Source organism: Hyperoodon ampullatus, assembly GCF_949752795.1.
Source record: "Hyperoodon ampullatus genome assembly, chromosome: 7".
NCBI lineage: Eukaryota > Metazoa > Chordata > Mammalia > Artiodactyla > Ziphiidae > Hyperoodon > Hyperoodon ampullatus.
Genome location: NC_136920.1, coordinates 9218523 through 9238044, shown reverse-complemented (window position 1 = coordinate 9238044; position 19522 = coordinate 9218523). Strand labels below are relative to the sequence as shown.

At 50.5% G+C, this 19522-nt stretch overlaps 1 protein-coding gene across 3 annotated transcripts in view; it reads left to right on the top strand.

The window, feature by feature from the left end:
* Positions 1 to 19522, top strand: part of PACS1 (phosphofurin acidic cluster sorting protein 1) — a gene marked incomplete at both ends in the record, with an annotated part of 139426 nt that overhangs the window by 107365 nt on the left and 12539 nt on the right. Inside the window, 9 exons of one of the 3 annotated variants that reach the window (XM_079708069.1) lie at positions 4962 to 5051; positions 6422 to 6547; positions 9146 to 9290; positions 9533 to 9624; positions 9719 to 9799; positions 12550 to 12609; positions 13393 to 13553; positions 13920 to 14013; positions 18492 to 18572. In XM_079708069.1, the coding sequence (XP_079564195.1) occupies positions 4962 to 5051; positions 6422 to 6547; positions 9146 to 9290; positions 9533 to 9624; positions 9719 to 9799; positions 12550 to 12609; positions 13393 to 13553; positions 13920 to 14013; positions 18492 to 18572 (930 nt within the window). The remainder of the gene's footprint in view (positions 1 to 4961; positions 5052 to 6421; positions 6548 to 9145; positions 9291 to 9532; positions 9625 to 9718; positions 9800 to 12549; positions 12610 to 13392; positions 13554 to 13919; positions 14014 to 18491; positions 18573 to 19522) is intronic. The other 2 variants (XM_079708070.1, XM_079708071.1) reach the window with 2 other exon arrangements.

Sequence of the window (19522 nt, the reverse complement as noted above, 5' to 3'; positions counted from 1 at the left end):
AGACTAGGATGTCACGGAGGAGAGGAAGGACCTGATACAGAGACCAGGAAAGAGCAACTGAGGGTGAGAGGAAATCCAGGAGAGTGAGGTGTCCAGGAGGCCACATGAAGGGAGAGCTGCTGGAGGCAAACAAAGAGGAGTCCTCCTCATGGAGGTTATCGGAGACCCTGCCAGTGGAAGTCGTGGCGGAGTTACGAGACAATGAGAGAAGTCTTCAAGAGCAAAAGTAGACAGCTCTTGGGCTTCCCTGGTGGCGCAGTGGTTGAGAGTCCACCTGCCGATGCAGGGGACACGGGTTCGTGCCCCGGTCTGGGAAGATCCCACATGCTGCGGAGCGGCTGGGCCCGTGAGCCATGGCCGCTGAGCCTGCGCGTCTGGAGCCTGTGCTCCGCAACGGGAGAGGCCACAACAGTGAGAGGCCCACGTACCGCAAAAAAAAAAAAAAAAAGTAGACAGCTCTTGAGGAGTTTGCTATAAAGGGGAGGTGAGATGTGGGGTGGCAGCCGGCAGGGCACGTAGGGAGACAAGAGGGGATATTTTTTTTTTTTTTTTTTTTTAGTGTTTTATTTTTACTTGTTGACAGTTTGCTTTATCTATTTATTTATTTTTGGCTGTGTTGGGTCTTCGTTTCTGTGCGAGGGCTTTCTCTAGTTGTGGAGAGCGGGGGCCACTCTTCATCGCGGTGCGCGGGCCTCTCACTATCGCGGCCTCTCTTGTTGCGGAGCACAGGCTCCAGACGCGCAGGCTCAGTAATTTTGGCTCACGGGCCCAGTTGCTCCGCGGCATGCGGGATCTTCCCAGACCGGGGCACGAACCCGTGTCCCCTGCATCGGCAGGCAGACTCTCAACCACTGCGCCACCAGGGAAGCCCGGGATATTTTTTTTAATGAGAGAAAAAACATTAGCCTGTCTGCTAACGGAAATGATCCAGAAGAGAGACGGAAGTTGATTGTATAGGAGAGGAGAGAATGGTTAGAAGAGCCTCACTGAGTCCGTGAGCAGGGATGGAGGGATGGAGCGGCTGACATCGGTTGGGGGCCGGGAGCCCGTCCGTGTAACCGGAGGGGAGGAAGCTGTGGGCATACAGACTGGGCAAGGAGCTAAGTGTGGTGGGCGTTCTTTTCCTATCGCGTCCATTTTCTCGGCAAGGTAGGAATCAAGGTTATTCGCTTAGAGTGAGGGAAGGGGTGAGGAGGCATTGGGGTGTGAAGAAGAACGGGAGGTCATCTCGTGGAGTGAAGGGGCTGGTGCCCGGACTTAGGAAAATGCAGTGATCGCCGGGCAGCCCTGCAGGCCCACATCACGTTTGGGGTCATGAAGTCAAAGTCAGAACAGTTAGCAGATTGTATGATTCTCTCCAGGCATGTTCGGCTGGGGCAGCTGGATTTGTACAGGGTTGTAATGGACCAAGTGAGTGCAGAGAACAGCAGTGGGCAGAGGCGCTAGGGCGTGTGCAGGGACCGCTCGTCCAGACTGATGGGGGCATTTAAGCCGAGTGAGGAGGAAAGAGGGGACCGAGGGCATGAGGAGTGAAACATGGTGGGGGGATCAGTGGATCACACGCCTGGTGGGTTCAAGGGATTATTGCTGTTGACAAACAAGCGAGAATGAGCTGGAAAGTTGGGAAGTGGAGATCAGAGAGTGGGGTGCGTGACACTGAGATGAGGCTTTGGTCGTCATTATCGGTAACCATAAGGCCCAGAGTGTGACCACATGGGTGAGGGGCTCAGACAAGGGTGAGGACAAGACCACTGGGAGAGGGAAACCACGGAGTTTAGGGGCCAGGACATTGGAAAGCACACGTGTCGAAATCACGAAGAGGGACTTCCCTGGTGGCGCAGTGGTTAAGAATCCACCTGCCAATGCAGGGGACACGGGTTCGAGCCCTGGTCCAGGAAGATCCCACATGCCACGGAGCAACTAAGCCTGTGCGCCACAACTACTGAGCCTGTGCTCTAGAGCCCGCGAGCCACAACTACTGAGCCCACGTACCACAACTACTGAAGTCCGCGTGCCTAGAGCCCATGCTCCGCAACAAGAGAAACCACCGCAATGAGAAGCCCACGCACCGCAATGAAGAGTAGCCCCCGCTCACCACAACTAGAGAAAGCCCATGTGCAGCAACGAAGACCCAATGCAGCCAAAAAATAAAGAAATTTAGACAAGGATGCTTTCATCAGTAAGTTATATTATCGTTAAAAAAAAAAAAGAAGAAATCATGAAGAGTTACAGCGGGAGTAGTGCTGGGGAAAGAACAGGGCGTGAGGAGCTAAATCAAGAAATGAGCAGGGATGCTGGCAGGTACAGACAAGAGCCACAGCCAGGAAGAGAGGCTAGACTAGGGGCATCCACTCAAAGCGGGAGTTTGGGGGAGGTGGAAGGGAGAATGTTCTGGAGCTGCTGACGAGGAACAAGGAGGACCCTGCCCCACCCCCAAGCCCAGCAGTCAGCCCAGGAAGCAGTGTCCTCAGGGCGGAGCACCTTTCAGCTGTGCAGGGTTTCTCAGCAGTGCTGTGGGGCTGTGCTGTGCCTCGTAGGCCGGTCGGCAGCAGCCCCGGCCTCTACGCTCTAGAAATATCACGCACGCACGCACGCACATACCCCAGCTGTAACAATCAAAAATGTCTCTAAATTTTGCCAAATGTCTCCTACCCCTGGTTGAAAACCACTGCTATATATAAACCACATTTTCGATGCTCAGCATTTCTGAGACTCATTGTCCAGAGACTTCTTAAATCCTAAGAGCCTATATAAATTCAGGTGAAAACTTTGCCAAGACTCTTGTTCATAATAGAGGTTACAAAATGCATTATCTAATGCATGAGGCAGAGCTTCCTTTATTATTTTTAATTGGCATAATGCTATTCTAATTTTAAAAGCATTGTGTAATACTACATTTAGGAGATTTTCCTTCCTTCATTATACAAAATCTGTATTTTATAAAAGCAAAAATTAGAAATGGATAAGAAACCTAAAAGTTAAAACTAAATTTTTTTCATTCCTAAAGGAAAACAGAGTGGAATATCTACTCTAATACGGCAGAATAACTTCATTACTTGGAATAGGCGAAGATTTCTTAGCTAAGACCCAGAATGCATTAACCATAAAAGAAAAAAAAATAATAAAGTTGACCAGATCAGAATTAAATACTTCATCAAAAGATACTATTAAGAAAATGAATAGGCAAGAAAATATTTACGGTGCATATATCTGACAATTTCTTGTATACATAAAAAATTTATGCGCGAATAACAAGATAAACAAAACAAAGAAGTTTGATCAGTCATGTCATAAATGGAGATTTACAGCTAACCAATAAACAGCTGAGAAGGCACTGCATGGGCTGAGTCCTCAGGGAGATGCAAATTGCAGCCACAGTGATGGACCTCTCCGCACGTGGCCAGTAGAATCCACGCGTCCAGGACAGACCACGCCAGATGCAGCTGCAGGTGGAAAGTGGTACTAACACTTTGGAAATCAGTCTGGCGATTTCTCATGAAGCTACATATGTGTCTACCCTAAGACCCAGCCATTCCTCTCCTAGGTGTCCGCCCAAGAAAAAGAAGACACATCCACTTGTGTGGATGACTTGTACAAGAATGGCAGCTTTAGCCATAATAGTCCCAAACTAGAAACACCCCAAATGTGAAGTGTTAAGTGACAGGTGAACGGAAATCACACATGTACATTCATGGGACAGAATTCTGCTCAGCAGTAAAAAGGAACAAGCTTTCGATACACTCAACAACCTGTATGAACCTCAGACACATTATAAATGTTGGGCAAAAGAAGCCCGACCAGAATAGTACACACTGTATGATTCCATTTATATGGAATTTTAGAACAGGAAAAACTGACCTATGGTGAAAGAACTCAGAACAGTGCTTTCCTCTGAGACAGGAGTGCAGGATTGACTGGGAGGCATCGCAAGGGATTTTTCCAGAGTAATACCAATGCTCTACATCTTGATAGAGATGTGGGTTACACGGGTATATACATTTACTAACTCATCGATCTCTGTATACTGGAGATCGGGGCACTTCACTGTGTTAAACTCAATTTTTTTTTAAGTAGTCTTTTTTTTTTTTTTTTGCGGTACGCGGGCCTCTCACTGCTGTGGCCTCTCCCGTTGTGGAGCACAGGCTCCGGATGCGCAGGCTCAGCGGCCACGGCTCACGGGCCCAGCCGCTCCGCGGCATGTGGGATCCTCCCGGACCGGGGCACGAACCCGTGTCCCCTGCATCTGCAGGCAGACTCTCAACCACTGCGCCACCAGGGAAGCCCTGAAGTAATTTTTATAAAAATACGGGCATTCCTCAGGCTCTCCTGCTGATCTCTTTTTACATTGAGGAACAGTTTAACCCAACTTTATTTTTAAGAGCTGAAAACACTATGGTGTTTAACCCAGCGTTAGGCTTGGCGGAGCGGGGGTGCCGGGGAGCACGGCACGGGAAGCGGGGGCGGGGGGAGCTGCGCTAAAAGGAAGAGTTCCTGGAAGAAAAATTATATCAAACTGAGACTGGGAAGGTGAGTTGGTTAGCTGTGTACAGAAGCATGAAAGAATATCCAAGAAGAGAAAACAGCATGTGGAAATGCCCAGAGACAGGACAGTGTGGCCGAAGTGTCAGTTAGACGGGAGGAGGGCGGCTGAGGTGCGTGGGGAGAACTGCCACGCCTTGGGGTGCGACACCACTGCCTCTCCCTCAGGAGCGGTGGGAGAGGAGAACTCGGATGCAATAACAAATCATTTTCATGTGAAAACCCTTTGCAAACGGACAGCATAATACATGTAAAATCATATCTGTGGTAGTGGCTTGATTTTGATCAAGTACAACAAAAAGACTGGTGGAATACTTGAACTGGTAAGAATCTTTGTAGAGTTTAGATGTTGTTTGCAAACAGTATTTCTTTTGGTCTGATTTTTGGTGATACAGCTTTGACCTATTTTTTCTTGGTTTCAGGGTTCAAAAAGGATTCTTCGCTCCAACGAGATCATCCTTCCAGCCAGTGGGTTGGTGGAAACGGAGCTCCAGTTAACCTTCTCGCTGCAGGTGGGAACCTGCTCAGTCGTAGGTCATTAATATGCCATGTCTAGCCCAATCCCGAACAGTCCTCTAATCTGGAGACTGTTTTATCTGAGAACAGCCATAGCCCAGTGATTTAAAGTCACCTAGAGCTTCTGTGGCCAGCCTGGAGGACCAAAGCGATCACCCAGACAGCCACAGCAAGGGCGCCAAGACCCAGATGGGCTGCTGAAAAGTACACCACAAATCGTTCTTTGGTTTTTTGTTTTTGTTTTTGCGGTACGCGGGCCTCTCACTGTTGTGGCCTCTCCCGTTGCGGAGCACAGGCTCCAGATGCGCAGGCTCAGCGGCCGTGGCTCACGGGCCCAGCCGCTCGGCGGCACGTGGGATCTTCCCAGACCAGGGCACGAACCCGTGTCCCCTGCATCGGCAGGCGGACTCTCAACCACTGCGCCACCAGGGAAACCCTGTTTTGTTTTGTTTTTTTAATTGCAGTATAGTTGATTTAAAATGTTGTGTTAAGCTGCTGCATAGCACAAGGAGATCAGCTCGGTGCTTTGTGACGACCTAGAGGGATGGGATAGGGAGGGTGGGAGGGAGGCTCAAGAGGGAGGGGATGTGGGGATATATGTATATGTATAGCTGATTCACTTTGTTGTACAGCAGAAACTAACACAACATTGTAAAGCATTTATACTCCAATAAAGATGTGAAGTAAATAAATAAATAAATGAAAAGCACTAAAAAATAAAATAAAATGTGTTAATTTTTCCTGTACAGCAAAGTGATTCAGTTATACACATATATATATATATGTGTGTGTGTGTGTGTATACATTCTTTTTCATATTCTTTTCCATCATGGTTTATCACAGGCTATTGAATATAGTTCCCTGTGCTCTACAGGGGGACCTTGTTGGTTATCCATCCTGTATGTAATGCTTTGCCTCTCATTCTTCTTCCCCTTTTCCTCAGACAGAGCTGTTAACCCCACCATCCCACCGCACTCAGCCCCGTCTCCTCTCCTTGGTAATCCACGCCATGCCCCCCAGCAGAGGCGGATCCTTCAGTCTTGTTTTGCCCCCATACTGCAACCTCCGTCCCTTCCCTTCTCCTCCTTATCCGTCCCAGTATGTCTGTCTCTCTGCATAATGCCAGTACCCCAGGTTGCAGTGCACGGACACCCGATTATCTGGCAAGGGAGGAGGCTGTTTTCTGAGCGTGTGTGGACCACCCCGCTGCGGAGTGGAAGCCAGGCGCTCCCTCGCCCCTATCACCCCCTCGTGCAGCTGGGAGCCAGTGAAGCACAGGAAGGTGGCACGTCCTCTCGCAGCACCAAGACCCACCGAGGACCCAGTTGCTGATTAACTGTGCTCGGCTCTGTTTTGTGCTCGGCAGTACCCTCATTTCCTGAAGCGAGATGCCAACAAGCTGCAGATCATGTTGCAGAGGAGAAAGCGTTACAAGAACCGGACCATCCTGGGCTATAAGACCCTGGCCGTGGGGCTCATCAACATGGCAGAGGTGAGAGAGGACGGCCTCGGAGACTACGAGAGACACCAGCCCAGCCAGTGATTTTCCCAGCCTGCTGTTTGGGTGTTTTGGGTGTTCTGTGTTACAAATTAATTCTTTTATTGGAAATTCAGGACGCACTTCTTTTTATCGAGAACTTTCTCCCTCATGAAAAGTTTTTTCTTTAACTTTTAAAAAAATGTCAAACTTAGAGAAAAGTTGTAAGAATAGTATAAAGAATTCCCATCTACCCTTCACTCAGATTCATCAGTGTTAACACATCTGCCTTATTATTCTCTCCTACATACATGTTATGCAGTTGTTTTCTTTTCTGAACCACCAAAAGTAAGCTGGTGCCCCATCACACATAGTTAATACGTACTGGGTCTACCATGAAGATCAGGACATGAGCACCGACACAGGGTTGCCCTCTAACCCGCAGTCCCCGCCCAGGTCATGCCAAGCGACTCAGGGATGTCCTTTGCAGGCCCAGGGTTTCATCTGGGATTATGGGCTGCACTTAGCTCTTGTCTCATTCGTCTCCCTCGACCTGCAGTCCCTTGGATTTTCTTTGTCTTTCATGCCCTTGACATTTTTTAAGAGTACAGGCTCTCTTTTTTTTTTCTGCGGTACGTGGGCCTCCCACTGTTGTGGCCTCTCCCGTTGCGGAGCACAGGCTCCGGACGCGCAGGCTCAGCGGCCATGGCTTACGGGCCCAGCTGCTCCGCGGCATGTGGGATCTTCCCAGACCGGGGCACGAACCCGTGTCCCCTGCATCGGCAGGCGGACTCTCAACCACTGTGCCACCAGGGAAGCCCCAGGCTCTTTATTGAATGTGCCTCAGTTCAGATTTGTCTGATATTTTCTGAAGATTTACATTCAGCTTCTGCGTTTTTGGCAGAATTACTGCAGCAGTAATGCACGCAGCACTCAGTGTTGATTTGTTCCGTTACTGGTGAGGCTAACTCGTATCGCTTGGTTAATTTAAGATGGTGTGTGCCAGGATTTCCAGTATAAAGTTAATTAATACATATTTTGTTCTTACCAATGAAAAAAAAACATTTTATGGGGAGGAGATATTTTGAGACTGTATAACAGTCTCTTTTCCCCTCATATCTTCACCAAGTAGTTTTAGCCTCTATGAATGACTCTTGCCGGAATCAGTCATTACTTTGATGTTTGCCAGACAGTGAATTTCCAATCCCACCATTCCTTCTCTATTTATTAGTTGGCCGTCTGCTGTAAGATACAGCTTTCCCTTCTTCCCCATTTACTGATTGATTCATTTCTTTGTATCAGTTATGGATCTGTGGATTCCTGTTTAATTCAGTGGGGTTTAGTCTGCTACTATCATTATTTATTTTGATGCTCAAATTATCTCGAATTTGGCCAGTAAGAGTCCCTTTCAAGTTGACTCCTATATCCTTTTTTGTATGCCTCATCATTCTTTACATGCTTCTTTACTTTCTGGTACAAAATATTACAGGCTCATCATGTACTTTCCCTGACCCAGCCTCAGGATGAACTGATCCTCCAAAGAGCCCTGGTTCCTTTTAGTGGAGAATGGTATTTAGAAACCAAGATCTAGATGCTAGAGGTGCTCGTTTTCCCAACTGGGGTATCATTGCTTCTCCTCCCTCTCAGCAGACGGAGCTAGGAAATACATGTATACATATGCATATGCACGTGTATATACATACATATCATGTCTATTTCCACATCTGTATCTATCTGATCATGAGCTCACATTCCAGTCAGTTCCAATCAGCACCTTTGGGGTTCCTCTAGCCTTTCTCCTTTTCATGTTTTTAATTCCCTTCTCAGTATGTTTGCTCATTTGTGCAGCTTCCCTGTATGCCTGGTGAATCTTCTCAGCCCTGACCAAGGGGAAGAGGAAAGGGGCCACAAATCAATTTTAAAACCTATTTCTGTATTTTAGAACATTAAGTAAGAAAATTTTGTGGCCATAGTAAAAGATGAGATAGTCCCAGCCCATCTTTCTGTCCTCTTCATGTTTTGTATCAGAAAGAGGGCCTGGGGGGAGTGAAGTATGTGGATGGCACGTTTTGCCAGCTGTGTCAAGCCCTTATTGCCAGGCACGGGTGGCCTGGTACAGGTGGCCACGGTCTGCAGGCCGGCCTCATGCAGCCTTGAGAGCTAGTCTCTCTGTGAAAGACTTAAACTAAAATTCAGTCCTAGAGATTAGCAGTCATTTTCAATCTCAGGCCTTGATTTTTATCTCTAAGCACGTGGCCTGACCCGTGGCTGACACTTCTGGAGGTAGTTTTAAAGTGAGACTGGGGACTTCCCTGGTGGTCCAGTGGTTGGGACTCCGTGCTTTCACTGCGTGGGCCCTGGTTCAATCCCTGGCGGGGGAACTAAGATCTCACAAGCCGCGTGGCACGGCCAAAAAGGGAAAGAATAAAAAAAGGTAAAGTGAGACAGGCAATAGGAGAACAGTAGGCGTGAATCTGGAAGATAGTGAAAAAGAAAATGTGTTAGCAGAACGCCGTTCCCAGTGGCTCGCCTGTCCATTGGGATTTGTGAAAACGGGCTGCCCTGTGGCACTATCCGTAGCGAGGTGTGTCCATGGCCGCCCCGTGCTCGTAGGTGATGCAGCACCCGAACGAAGGCGCCCTGGTACTTGGCCTGCACAGCAACGTGAAGGATGTCTCCGTGCCTGTGGCAGAAATAAAGATCTACTCCCTGTCCAGCCAGCCCATTGACCACGAAGGAATCAAATCCAAGCTGTCTGGTAGGACGTGTGCGGTGGTGGGAAACCCTCCCCATCACCTGATCTCCATCCCAGGAAAGCCTAACACGTTCCTAGGAAAGAGGGGCTGAGAGCTCCCTGGAAATGAAAAGGGGGTGTATCGGGGCGCTCTCCTCCACCCCAGCCACGTTTCCACTTGAGGAGAGCATGGTTCCAGCCAGCCAGAGCCTCTTAGACCAGATCTTCCCCCTGCGAGGTCATCTTATTAAGGTGTCTGTTTCCAGACCGTTCTCCTGATATTGACAATTATTCTGAGGAAGAGGAGGAGAGTTTCTCATCAGAACAGGAAGGCAGTGATGATCCACTACATGGGCAGGTAACTTTCCACAGCCCCTCAATAAAGCGGCCGAGAAGCAGTTACAGACCCTCCTAGGGTTTCCCAACCTCATTCCATCCTCCTACCCACTTAGGACCTGTTCTATGAAGATGAGGATCTTCGGAAAGTAAAGAAGACCCGGAGGAAACTAACCTCAACGTCTGCCATCACAAGGGTGAGCCTCCAAGGTCCGGGGAATGTTTTAGCAGAGATTTTCAATCTGGGGATAGGATGGGAGTGGTGGATTCAGACTTCCTGGGGGCTTTTTTTTTTTTTTTTGCTGTATGCGGGCTTCTCACTGTTGTGGCCTCTCCCGTTGCGGAGCACAGGCTCAGCGGCCATGGCTCACAGGCCCAGCCGCTCCGCGGCATGTGGGATCTTCCCGGACCGGGGCACAAACCCGTGTCCCCTGCATCGGCAGGCGGACTCTCAACCACTGTGCCACCAGGGAAGCCCCCTGGGGGCTTTTTAACATCTGCACAGGGCCATGCCCTCAAGGCTGTGATACACCCCTCGGTACCTCCACCTCCACCACCAGCTAATTAAGCATCACTGTTGCAGAGAACCAGTGTTCCTGATAGGAGCGTGTTATATTCTTCAGGTTGTCTTAGGATAGAAGAAAGGTTGAGAAACCTTGTTGTAGACTTTGGAACAGATGCTTCCTTGGGGAGCAGAACCCCTCAGACACCCTCCCTCCCTTCTCCAGGTGATTACTTCAGGTTTCGTACTGTCCACTGCATAGACAAGTCCAGTCCTCTCTAGGAGCATCTCCATTTGGAATCATTTGTTGAACTTACCCAGAAATAGTAGGCTAGTGCTTGGAACTGTGGGCTTGATACAGTGCCTGCCTTAACGGATCCAGAACCTTAGAGACCAGAGGCCTTTGGACTGTGTCTCCTGCACGCGAACTCCTCAGGGGTCACTACTTTTGGTGAAATTAGAGTCCTGGACTGAGATGCTTAATACCTGAATTTCTAGGTTAACTTTGACCTCTTCTGGGGTTCCCGTGCCAGAGTGCGGGGGAGTCAAAAGTGCCAGGAGCTTTTTGGAAGAGAAGTTCACAGATTCATTTGTCCCCAGAGGCATCCTGATTCTCTCTAGCACAGAGCAGCCCAGGGACCCCAAGAGCAGAGATTCCCGTCACCTTCAGGAGTGAAATAAGTGGAGGCCAGACCTTCCGAACATGTCATATCTGAGCCTGGTCCACCGCGAAACACACTGTCCTCTCTCCAGGCATCCTTGGGTATCCCTGGGCTTCAATGTATGATAAATCCTCAAGGCTGAGGCCTTGATTCCCCCACTGGATGATGACTAGAGCGCGTTTGAACTGTTTCATCGTCCTCAGGCTTCTAATCCTCGATAGGTGCTCCTAGGCCGGGTAAGGCCCATCCTGGCCTCCAGCCCACCCTGTGCTCTGATGATGGCAGAGGCTGGAGGTCGCTCTCTGTTGTGGCTCCTGCTAAGTTTTTCTTTTTCCTGTGCTGTAACCACAAAGAGGCCCCGTTTTCTTCCCAAAGGTGCCCCCTGGAGCTGTATAAATCGCCTCTTCCTGTGGTCGCCTCCGTAGCTTCACCGGTTATACGACCAGAGCTCAGTGCTCCTTTGACGCCCACTCCCCGAAAGGTGTTTTTATTTTTTGTGTTAACTGCAGGCACTTTCCGATCAGATTTCCAGAGTAATTGTCCTTTCATTCCTGTCTCCCGTGCACATGAATCCTTCTTTCCCTACCAAGAGCACTTTGTTCTAGACGTGTTAATTGACTCGGCGTTCTCTGAATCGTCTTCTGCGTCTCGGTCGCTGTGGCTCCCGTTCCTCCTCTGCTGTGGGTGCCCTTCCACCTTGGGGAGCCCCGCCCTTTCTTGAAGGCCCAGCTCAGTCTCACCCACAAGTTAGTCTCCCCCATCCCCAGGCGGTGAGTCTGTCATCCAGTCAGGAGGTGCTGAGGGCCACAAGCTATTCGCCGTGCCTGGGGTTGGACACGTAGAGATAAGGAAGGCCCGGCCCATGCCGTCAGGGAGCTCACAGTGTCCAGTGACACAGACCCGTCTACACAAGTGACTGTAACCCCGTAGGGCAGGCGCCAGATGAGCTCTGCGTCAGGGGCAGCGATGGCCCTAGGGGGAAAGTGACCGGCTCTGAGCAGAACAGCTTCGTGGGCAAGATGCCAGGAGATGGGTTTTCTAAGAGTAAATAGAACTTCACCAGCGGATCTGGGGACGATGTTTAGTCAAGGCAGAAGTTACCATGTAAATGGCCCAGAGGGGTGCCAAGTCGTCAGCAGTTAGTTCCCACCTAAGTGGGGTGTGAGGAGTTGGGTGGTGGGTGAGGCCAGGGTCAGGCAGAGCCAGCCCTCAGCAGACACAGGGTGACACCCAAGTTCTTGAGGCTCTGGGGCCAGTGAAGGCCTTTCATCTGGGTAGTGACGAGGTGAGATCTGCATGTGGAACAGTCGCAGTGGACTCTGGAGGGAATGAGACTGGAAGTGGGGTGGGAGGAGCTAGTTGAGGGCGGTTGGTGGCCCCAGAGAGGGGCGAGGAAGGAGGCCGGACGGAAGCGGTGGGGTTTCGGGTGGACAAGAGGGTAGGAGTCAGCACCCCTGGGCTGGGGGTCGGGGGAGACTCCGGGTTCAGATTCAGTGACTCCTCGGTGCCTGGGTGACCAGGAGGGGGAATGCACAGCACAGAGGGTGAGCTCCGTTTTGGAAACGTCGAGTTTGAGGAACCTGTGTGTATACAGGTGGCTCTCACCGTGGTTCTGAAGTTCTAGAGAAAGGGATGAGTGGGAGGTGACCATGGGCAGTTACTGGGCTGGGGGTGTGGCCCCGGTTCTTCACCAAAGCGGGCCCTCGATCACTCTGCCGACTGGAAGTGATCGCCGTCCACAGGGGGCTGCTGGCTGAGGACTACTGTGGCTTTGTCCCTACAGCAACCTAACATCAAACAGAAGTTTGTGGCCCTCCTGAAGCGGTTTAAAGTTTCAGACGAGGTACGACCCCTTACTCCCGAGCTGGATGGTGAGTAGAATTCCCGGAGTTTCACCCTTGTTCCTGGCGCACAATCTGGAGTCCAGGTTCCAGGAACCCCACGTGAGGGGGTAGCTAAAGGAGGGCTTTCCGCTACTTGAAAAGAGAAGGAAAGATTTACATGTAGCCCCCAAGGTTCCATGGTATTCGAAGCAGGGGCACATGCTTCTGCCCAGCTTTCGGGTGTGGGGTGTCCAGCACAGATCCAGTTGCTATTGTTCAGTTTTCCCTCCTGCCCCGAGGGGAACATCGTGAGAAGCAGCCTGTGAGGTGGGAGCCTCCTCCACGGCGTCAGGAACTGGCCGCTAAGAGAAGCAGTGCCTCCCAGCCAGTTTTCATGGGTTCTCTTCTCAGTGGACTGAGACAGGGATGGAGATTTGTCCCCTGCGGGCTCTAGAGGAGGCCAGCACGAGCCCGCCAGGGCCCCAGGCGTCTGGGTTTCCCTGCGCCTGTTCCTCGCGAGAAGTACCGTCTCAGCCCCACTCTTCTTCCTGACGCCGGTACCCGGCGTGGGGAGCACTAGGGAGGCTCTGAGAGGGGACGGTGGCCTCACCACGTCCCTGCTCTCAGGATCAAATCACAGAAAGGACACCAAGACCACCCTGATGAGCGTGGAGCTATGGCACGTCCCTTCAGGGGACTGCGTAGGGACGCCAGTGGGGCCTGCCCAGGAGGAAGGAGTTTCCTGTCTGCCATGTTGTTAATAGGGGTAGCCCCAGACTCCAAGGTTTTGTTTTCTCCCACAGGTGGGCTTTGGGCTGGAACACGTATCCCGAGAACAGATACGAGAAGTGGAAGAAGACTTGGACGAGCTGTATGACAGTCTGGAGATGTACAATCCCAGCGACAGTGGTCCCGAGATGGAGGAGACAGAGAGCATCCTCAGCACGCCAAAGCCCAAGCTCAAGTGAGGCCCGCACCCCCTCTGTCACACTGTCTCTCTAGGCCATGGCAATCACCTAGACTCCCCTCCCTCACCACCACCCCCCACACCATTACCCGGGAATCTCGGTTCCTCACCCCTTCTGAACTGCCTGCCGTCTGGATAAAGCTCGCTGCTTTAGCCTCTAACCGACAAAAGCCCCGATAGGACTCTCCTGAAGTCCTTCGGTCCAGGTCCCTACTGGTCCAGCCTCGGCTGTGTCCTTCCTCGCCGGCATCCTCGAAGCCTGGGTTGTCGATCTTTCTTGAACACCAGCTCTGCCTGGCTGTCTGTGAGCTGCTGTTCTGGGTCCTGGCGGCCACTGACCCTGGCTGTGCTTCTTTGCCACAGGCCCTTCTTTGAGGGGATGTCGCAGTCCAGCTCACAGACGGAGATTGGCAGCCTCAACAGCAAGGGCAGCCTCGGCAAAGACACCACCAGCCCTGTGAGCAAGACCAATGGCTGTGGGACGTGGGAGTGGAACCAGGGGAGAGTCAGGGCTTAACACTGGGCCCTCTGCTCCTGGCTCATTTGGGACCTGCGGGCCATCTCATCTTGTTTCAGCCTCAGTTGTCATCTCAGTCCTGCTGGGCTCTAGTGCTCTGAGGATATTGCTGTGGCCAGGCGGGTGTTCTTTATGGTCTGTTCCCGCCATGACCTGGCGCCTTCCCTCCCGGAACACGCAGTGCCTCAAGACCTCTTCCTCAACGCCCGTCATGTGGTAGCTGGGAGTGTGGCACCCGGCCAGTGGTGGCGATTCTGCATCCAGGCTGGGGAGAGGGTGGATGCAAAGGGGCAGGAAGGCCCCAAGGTCTGTCCAGGAGAAATTACATGGGCTTTATTCAGAAAGTGGGCAGTGCCGTCGAAGAATTTAGAACTCGGTGGGCTGGTTTCCATTTTGCCTGGCGAGCCAGAGGGAAAAGGAGCTGTCTACTGCATACCCCAGAGCCCCGCATCACCCCAGGACCACGCTCTGTCGCTCTTTGGGAAGGCTCTCCCCAGCAGTGGAGCAGGGGCAGAGGCCCGGGTTGATGCTGTACCTGCCTCGGGCCCTAGGAAGCTGCCCTCCCCCTTGTTTATGACCAAAGGCAGGATGACGTGCCTGATTTTAGTGCAGTTTTCGGTTTGCTTTGAAAGCCCAGTGTCTTCTCTGTAGATCAAAAAAACTGAATCCTTTAAGTCCTCCTGCTCTTGCCGCTTTAACAGAGGGAATACAGAACTCACCCTGCACGTAGGTATTAATTGTGAGGAAACGACCTGAGGCCTGTGAGGCTCTCCATCCCCTGAAAAGAAAGCACTGTCTATGGAAGGGCTGCCTGCCCTCGGTCCCAGGTGTCTGCGGAAGCTCATGGACTGCCTGCTGCCACCAGGTGGCGCTGTCGTCCACGTAATCCCTCTCCCTGCAGAAGGCGCAGCAGGGTGATCCGGCCCTAGAACAGCGGCACCACGTGGCCTTAGCGAGTAAATGTGGGATGGGAAATGGCAGCCCCCACCGAGAATCCCTCCCCAGAGAAACCTCAGGCCCGCCACTTGCAGACCGGGCACTCTCAGCCTTTCCAGCCCAGGTTCCTATGATCTGGGGCTGAGGAGGCCTTACTTGACTAGTTCTGCTCAGGATGTGGCTTGGGGCTGCTCTTTCTCACAAGGGGGCTGCTGGATGGCCCTGCTGAATCATCACTGTCCACGTGGACAGATCATTGGCCACTGGAGCCAGATTCCATAGCGAGTATAAATATAAGGGATGACTCTTCTAGAGAGAAACCTGGGACCTGGCCAGGGGAGGACTGTCTTACGGTGTCCTAGGAATGCAAAACAAGGGCCCCACTGTAACACAATGCAATCAAATTTTAAATGAGATTAATGCCCCAGAAATGCTAAGCGTGACACCTAACGTATGGTGACCGCTCAATAAATTTTAGGGATCGTCGTTACTAAATCAGTAAGAGAAACTACTCTCTACTAATGAAGCTGTTTCTGGGTTGATAGAATTTGTAGGTTCTACATTTAGTCTCAGCTGCATGGCTTACAAAATTTAAAGAGAAAAATCACCTTGATGCTCTGGGCCTCAGGTGCCTTACTTGTGAAGTAAAGGTGTTGGCCCAGGAGCCCAGTTAGCTCAAAAGTCAATGGAGTATCAGTCTTTACAGTGTGATGGCCTAAGGATCCCTGTTCAAGCCAAACATTTCTTTGGGGCAGGGTAGGGCTGGTTTGAGAGCACATGCTCTGGAGTCAGACTTCTGGGTTTGAATCTTGACTCCAGCACTGCACTGACTGTGTGATCTGGGCAGTTACCCAGACTTCGTGTCCTCATCTACAAATTGCATGTAAAAAGGACATGCCTTACAAGGCAGTGTGAAGATCCAGTGGGAAAAGGCAGCTAAAGCCTCCAGCATGGCGCTTGATTGATGGTTGGATTGATTTACGGCATGGGAAGCATCAGTAAATGTAAGCTGCTTTGCCATTGTTATTATAGACCCTGAGAGCCATTCCAGCTCTGGACTCCTGAAATTGATAGAATCTAGATGTCTTTTTAGTGAGTTCTTCAAATTCTGGTTCTCTGGGCCAGATTTCAGACTTTGCTGGTTCTCTGCGATATTTCTATTTTGAAGAGCTCCATATGTCTTGATGTGGGTGTGGAACTTTGGAATCCTTTAGTATGAAAGACACTTTGGAAACTACAGAGCGAGGCTGAGCTCTTACACAGAGAACTTCTAAACGTATTAGGGAAAACATACGGGGATGGTGCATCCACAGGCAGGCATGCACATGCTGTCCAGCTTTTGTCCTCTCTTCCCTGATTTCCTAGCATTGTTATTCATTTATTTTTCTTAACCTTCCTTTTTGTTCCCCAAATTTCAGAGGGTTCAGTTTTATCACTAGAACCAGAAGGAATTTCTGCTGATACAAATTATTACAGCTGTTGAGTTTTCCCAAGACTTGAGCACACAGTAGCAACATAATTTGGTTCTTGGAGCTGATAACAGTAGGCCCCGACAGCGCTTCAGTAGGGGCGGCCAAGAGATGGAGACTTTCCGCCAGGACTGCCTGCTGCTAAAAGTTGCTAATTCCACAGCACTGTAACTAATGGTGCTAGGGACCAGTACTTCGTAAACTTGCGAGCCTAAAGTGCCACCGCACTCTGCCCCCTCCATGTGCGCGCACACACACACAAGCACGTGCACCCCCTGCAGCAGCAGCCAGCGTCGCCCCCAGGCACAGCGCCTTGCACCACCACATCTGCCTCGGAGCCACACAGTTAGGCAACACAGCTACTGCGCTGCTGGGGTGAGAAGAGCCTAAAGTATTTATAGAAGCAGGAAGAAGAACTGGGAGAATCGGGAGTTTGCTCCCGGTGGGACTGACTAAAACATCCAGAAGAGTCAGTGCACAGCCCGCAGGTGCCCCACCCCGAGTCCACCTTAGAGCGCTCAGCACATCTCAGCACAGCGCTGTGCCGTGAAACACCGCTCTGCTGTCGGAGGGCTGGACCACAGGGCTGCTGCCTGAGAGCCTTCCAGTAGGATGGTGTTATCACCCCGATTCCTCCTCTTTAAAAGGTGTTTAATTCATTTGTCATGCTGAGATCCCAAATTGAGTGAAACCATCTTCAGTCTTAAGTCTGATGAAGAGTTCTCTGGGAGTGTGGACTCTGTTAACACTGGTTATTCATACAGACAATGTGTAAATGAGCTAGCGGTGCAATCTGGAGGCAACCTGCTGTGCGTGGCTCTGAGCCAAACCGTCTCCCCCTCAGGGGTCACAGGGTCTGGATAAAGTGTGTTAGGTTAGTTTTGCAGACAGCTCAGAGCAGTCGTCCTCAACCAAGGGTGATTTTGCCTCCCAAGGGACATTTGGCAAGGACTAGAGACATTTCTGTTTCTCACAGCGGGGGTGATAGGGGATAAGGGGCTGCTCCTGGCATCTAGTGGGTGGAGGCAGGGATGCAGCTCAAATCCTGCACAAGATGCCCCTGAGCAAAGAAAGACCCACCCCAGATGTCGGCGGTGCCCACGTGGAAAAACCCTGGTTTAGCGTATGATGTGGGCCTACTTTTGTGGTCCTTGTTCATTAGTTTGCTGAGTGGCCCCTTGAGCTTATTGGGCCATTTCTCTGTACTCTGTTATTTACTCAGAGAAAAGGCTTTGGGTCATTGGGAGGAGGTGGGATATCCTTGATCCTTTCTGATTCCTTGGTTCCCCACAAGAACCAGAGACCCACTGAGGCCAGGACCTTCCCCATAGCTAAGACCTTCCCACAACCCGCAACTGCTTATGATTTTGACATTGGTGTCTGCACAGCCAGAAGCAGCATTAGCAAGTGTGAGAAATCTGGTTATGTATCTGTATCTGCAAAGTACATTTTTAATATTTATGAGAAATGCTAATAAAAGTTGGGGACAAAGGGAGAATTATTTCACACCTAAATGGCTTAGTATATTCTGTTTGAGGGTTTTCCAGATATTTCTACCAAGCAAAAAGCATTTGGCTACCATGGATGTCTTTAGTCTCGAAATCAAAGACGTGAACTCTGAGATTCCCCTTTCTTCTTAGCAACTCTGACAGCAGAAGAGGCCCTGTGTGCCCCTCCTGGGCAAGGGTGTTTACCGAATCCAGAGTTAAGACTGACGCATCCCACAGCCATGCCATCTGAATGTTGAGCTTCTCTTTCCTGGTGACATCTTGTGAGAGTCAGAATTTCTGGGTTCCGCATCTCGCTGTGTTATTAATTTAATGATCGCAAAATAACTGACCTTTCTGAAGCTCAGTTTTCACAAAAATATGCTCCTTGTAAGATGAAAGTCCCAAAGATTTTGTGAGGTCATCAGATTAAGTGAAAGTATTTTGAGCTTCCAAGGGACCTAGAAAACAAGTTAGAGTGGTGGTTATCTGGATTGATGATGACTAATTATTATAACTTTTGCAGATGGAATTGGCTGCTTTAGAAAAAATCAAATCTGCTTGGATTAAAAATCAAGATGACAGCTTGACTGAAACAGACACTCTGGTATGTATGGTTTGGGCTCCTGTTCCAGCTGTTTAAAATAGTCTTTGGTACCTTTAGAAATAAAGGCAAAAAGATCCTGATGATTGCCCTGAAACTTTGGCCTAACTCTGTGGACTTGTGAATGTACTGCGTGCCCTTCCTCCCAGAATCCTTACCCGTGGAATATAACGCTCTTCCCCAAACTAGCAAACTAGAAATGTCCCCATTCTGCCCTTTAGCTAGATCTGATCAAGCGCTAATTTCGATAATTTCTCACTATCTGTCACCCTCGTTTACTTCTCAGATACGATGACCAGTATCTTCCCCCGAAAAACCATCCCTTCCTCCAGGTTGCTTTTACAATGGCCAGACAGCCCACAGCATTGTCTCCAAGTGATTACTAGTCAGCTCCTTCCGCTAAGAGATGTTGGAGCTGCTCAGGGGTGCATGGGATGGATCGGCTGGGGTGCCCAATTTAATTACACACAGGTTGAAATTCCACACACATACACGTGTTGAGCACTGAAGGTTAAAAGATGAGAACACCATGGATCCACCTCCGGGAGGAAAGCCAGCCGGGGCACACCTGGCGCAGAGGCTCTGTGGGGCCCGGGAAGGACAGAGCCATTCACCTGGGGGGAGGGCGTCTGAGCTGGGCCCGCAGGTTCTGCCACAGTTCAGCCGGTGGGACTGGAGGCCAGGCCCAGCAGATGGGAGGGAACAGAGAACTTGACCAAATACCATCTGGGGGTGTGCTGCGCATCCACCTCACAGTGGGAGCTGCTAGCTGAATGGAGTCTGAGGAGGAATTGTTTCAGGCTTATGTTTCCTATAGTAAATAATGCTGCATTAAGGATCTGGTGTCTGACAAAGCCTTAGGTTGGATTCGACATTACTGTAGTTCACCCGTAATCCGAGTAACCCATCTTCCACTTTGGCCCATACTGCACAGCGGTCATTTCAAAATGAAG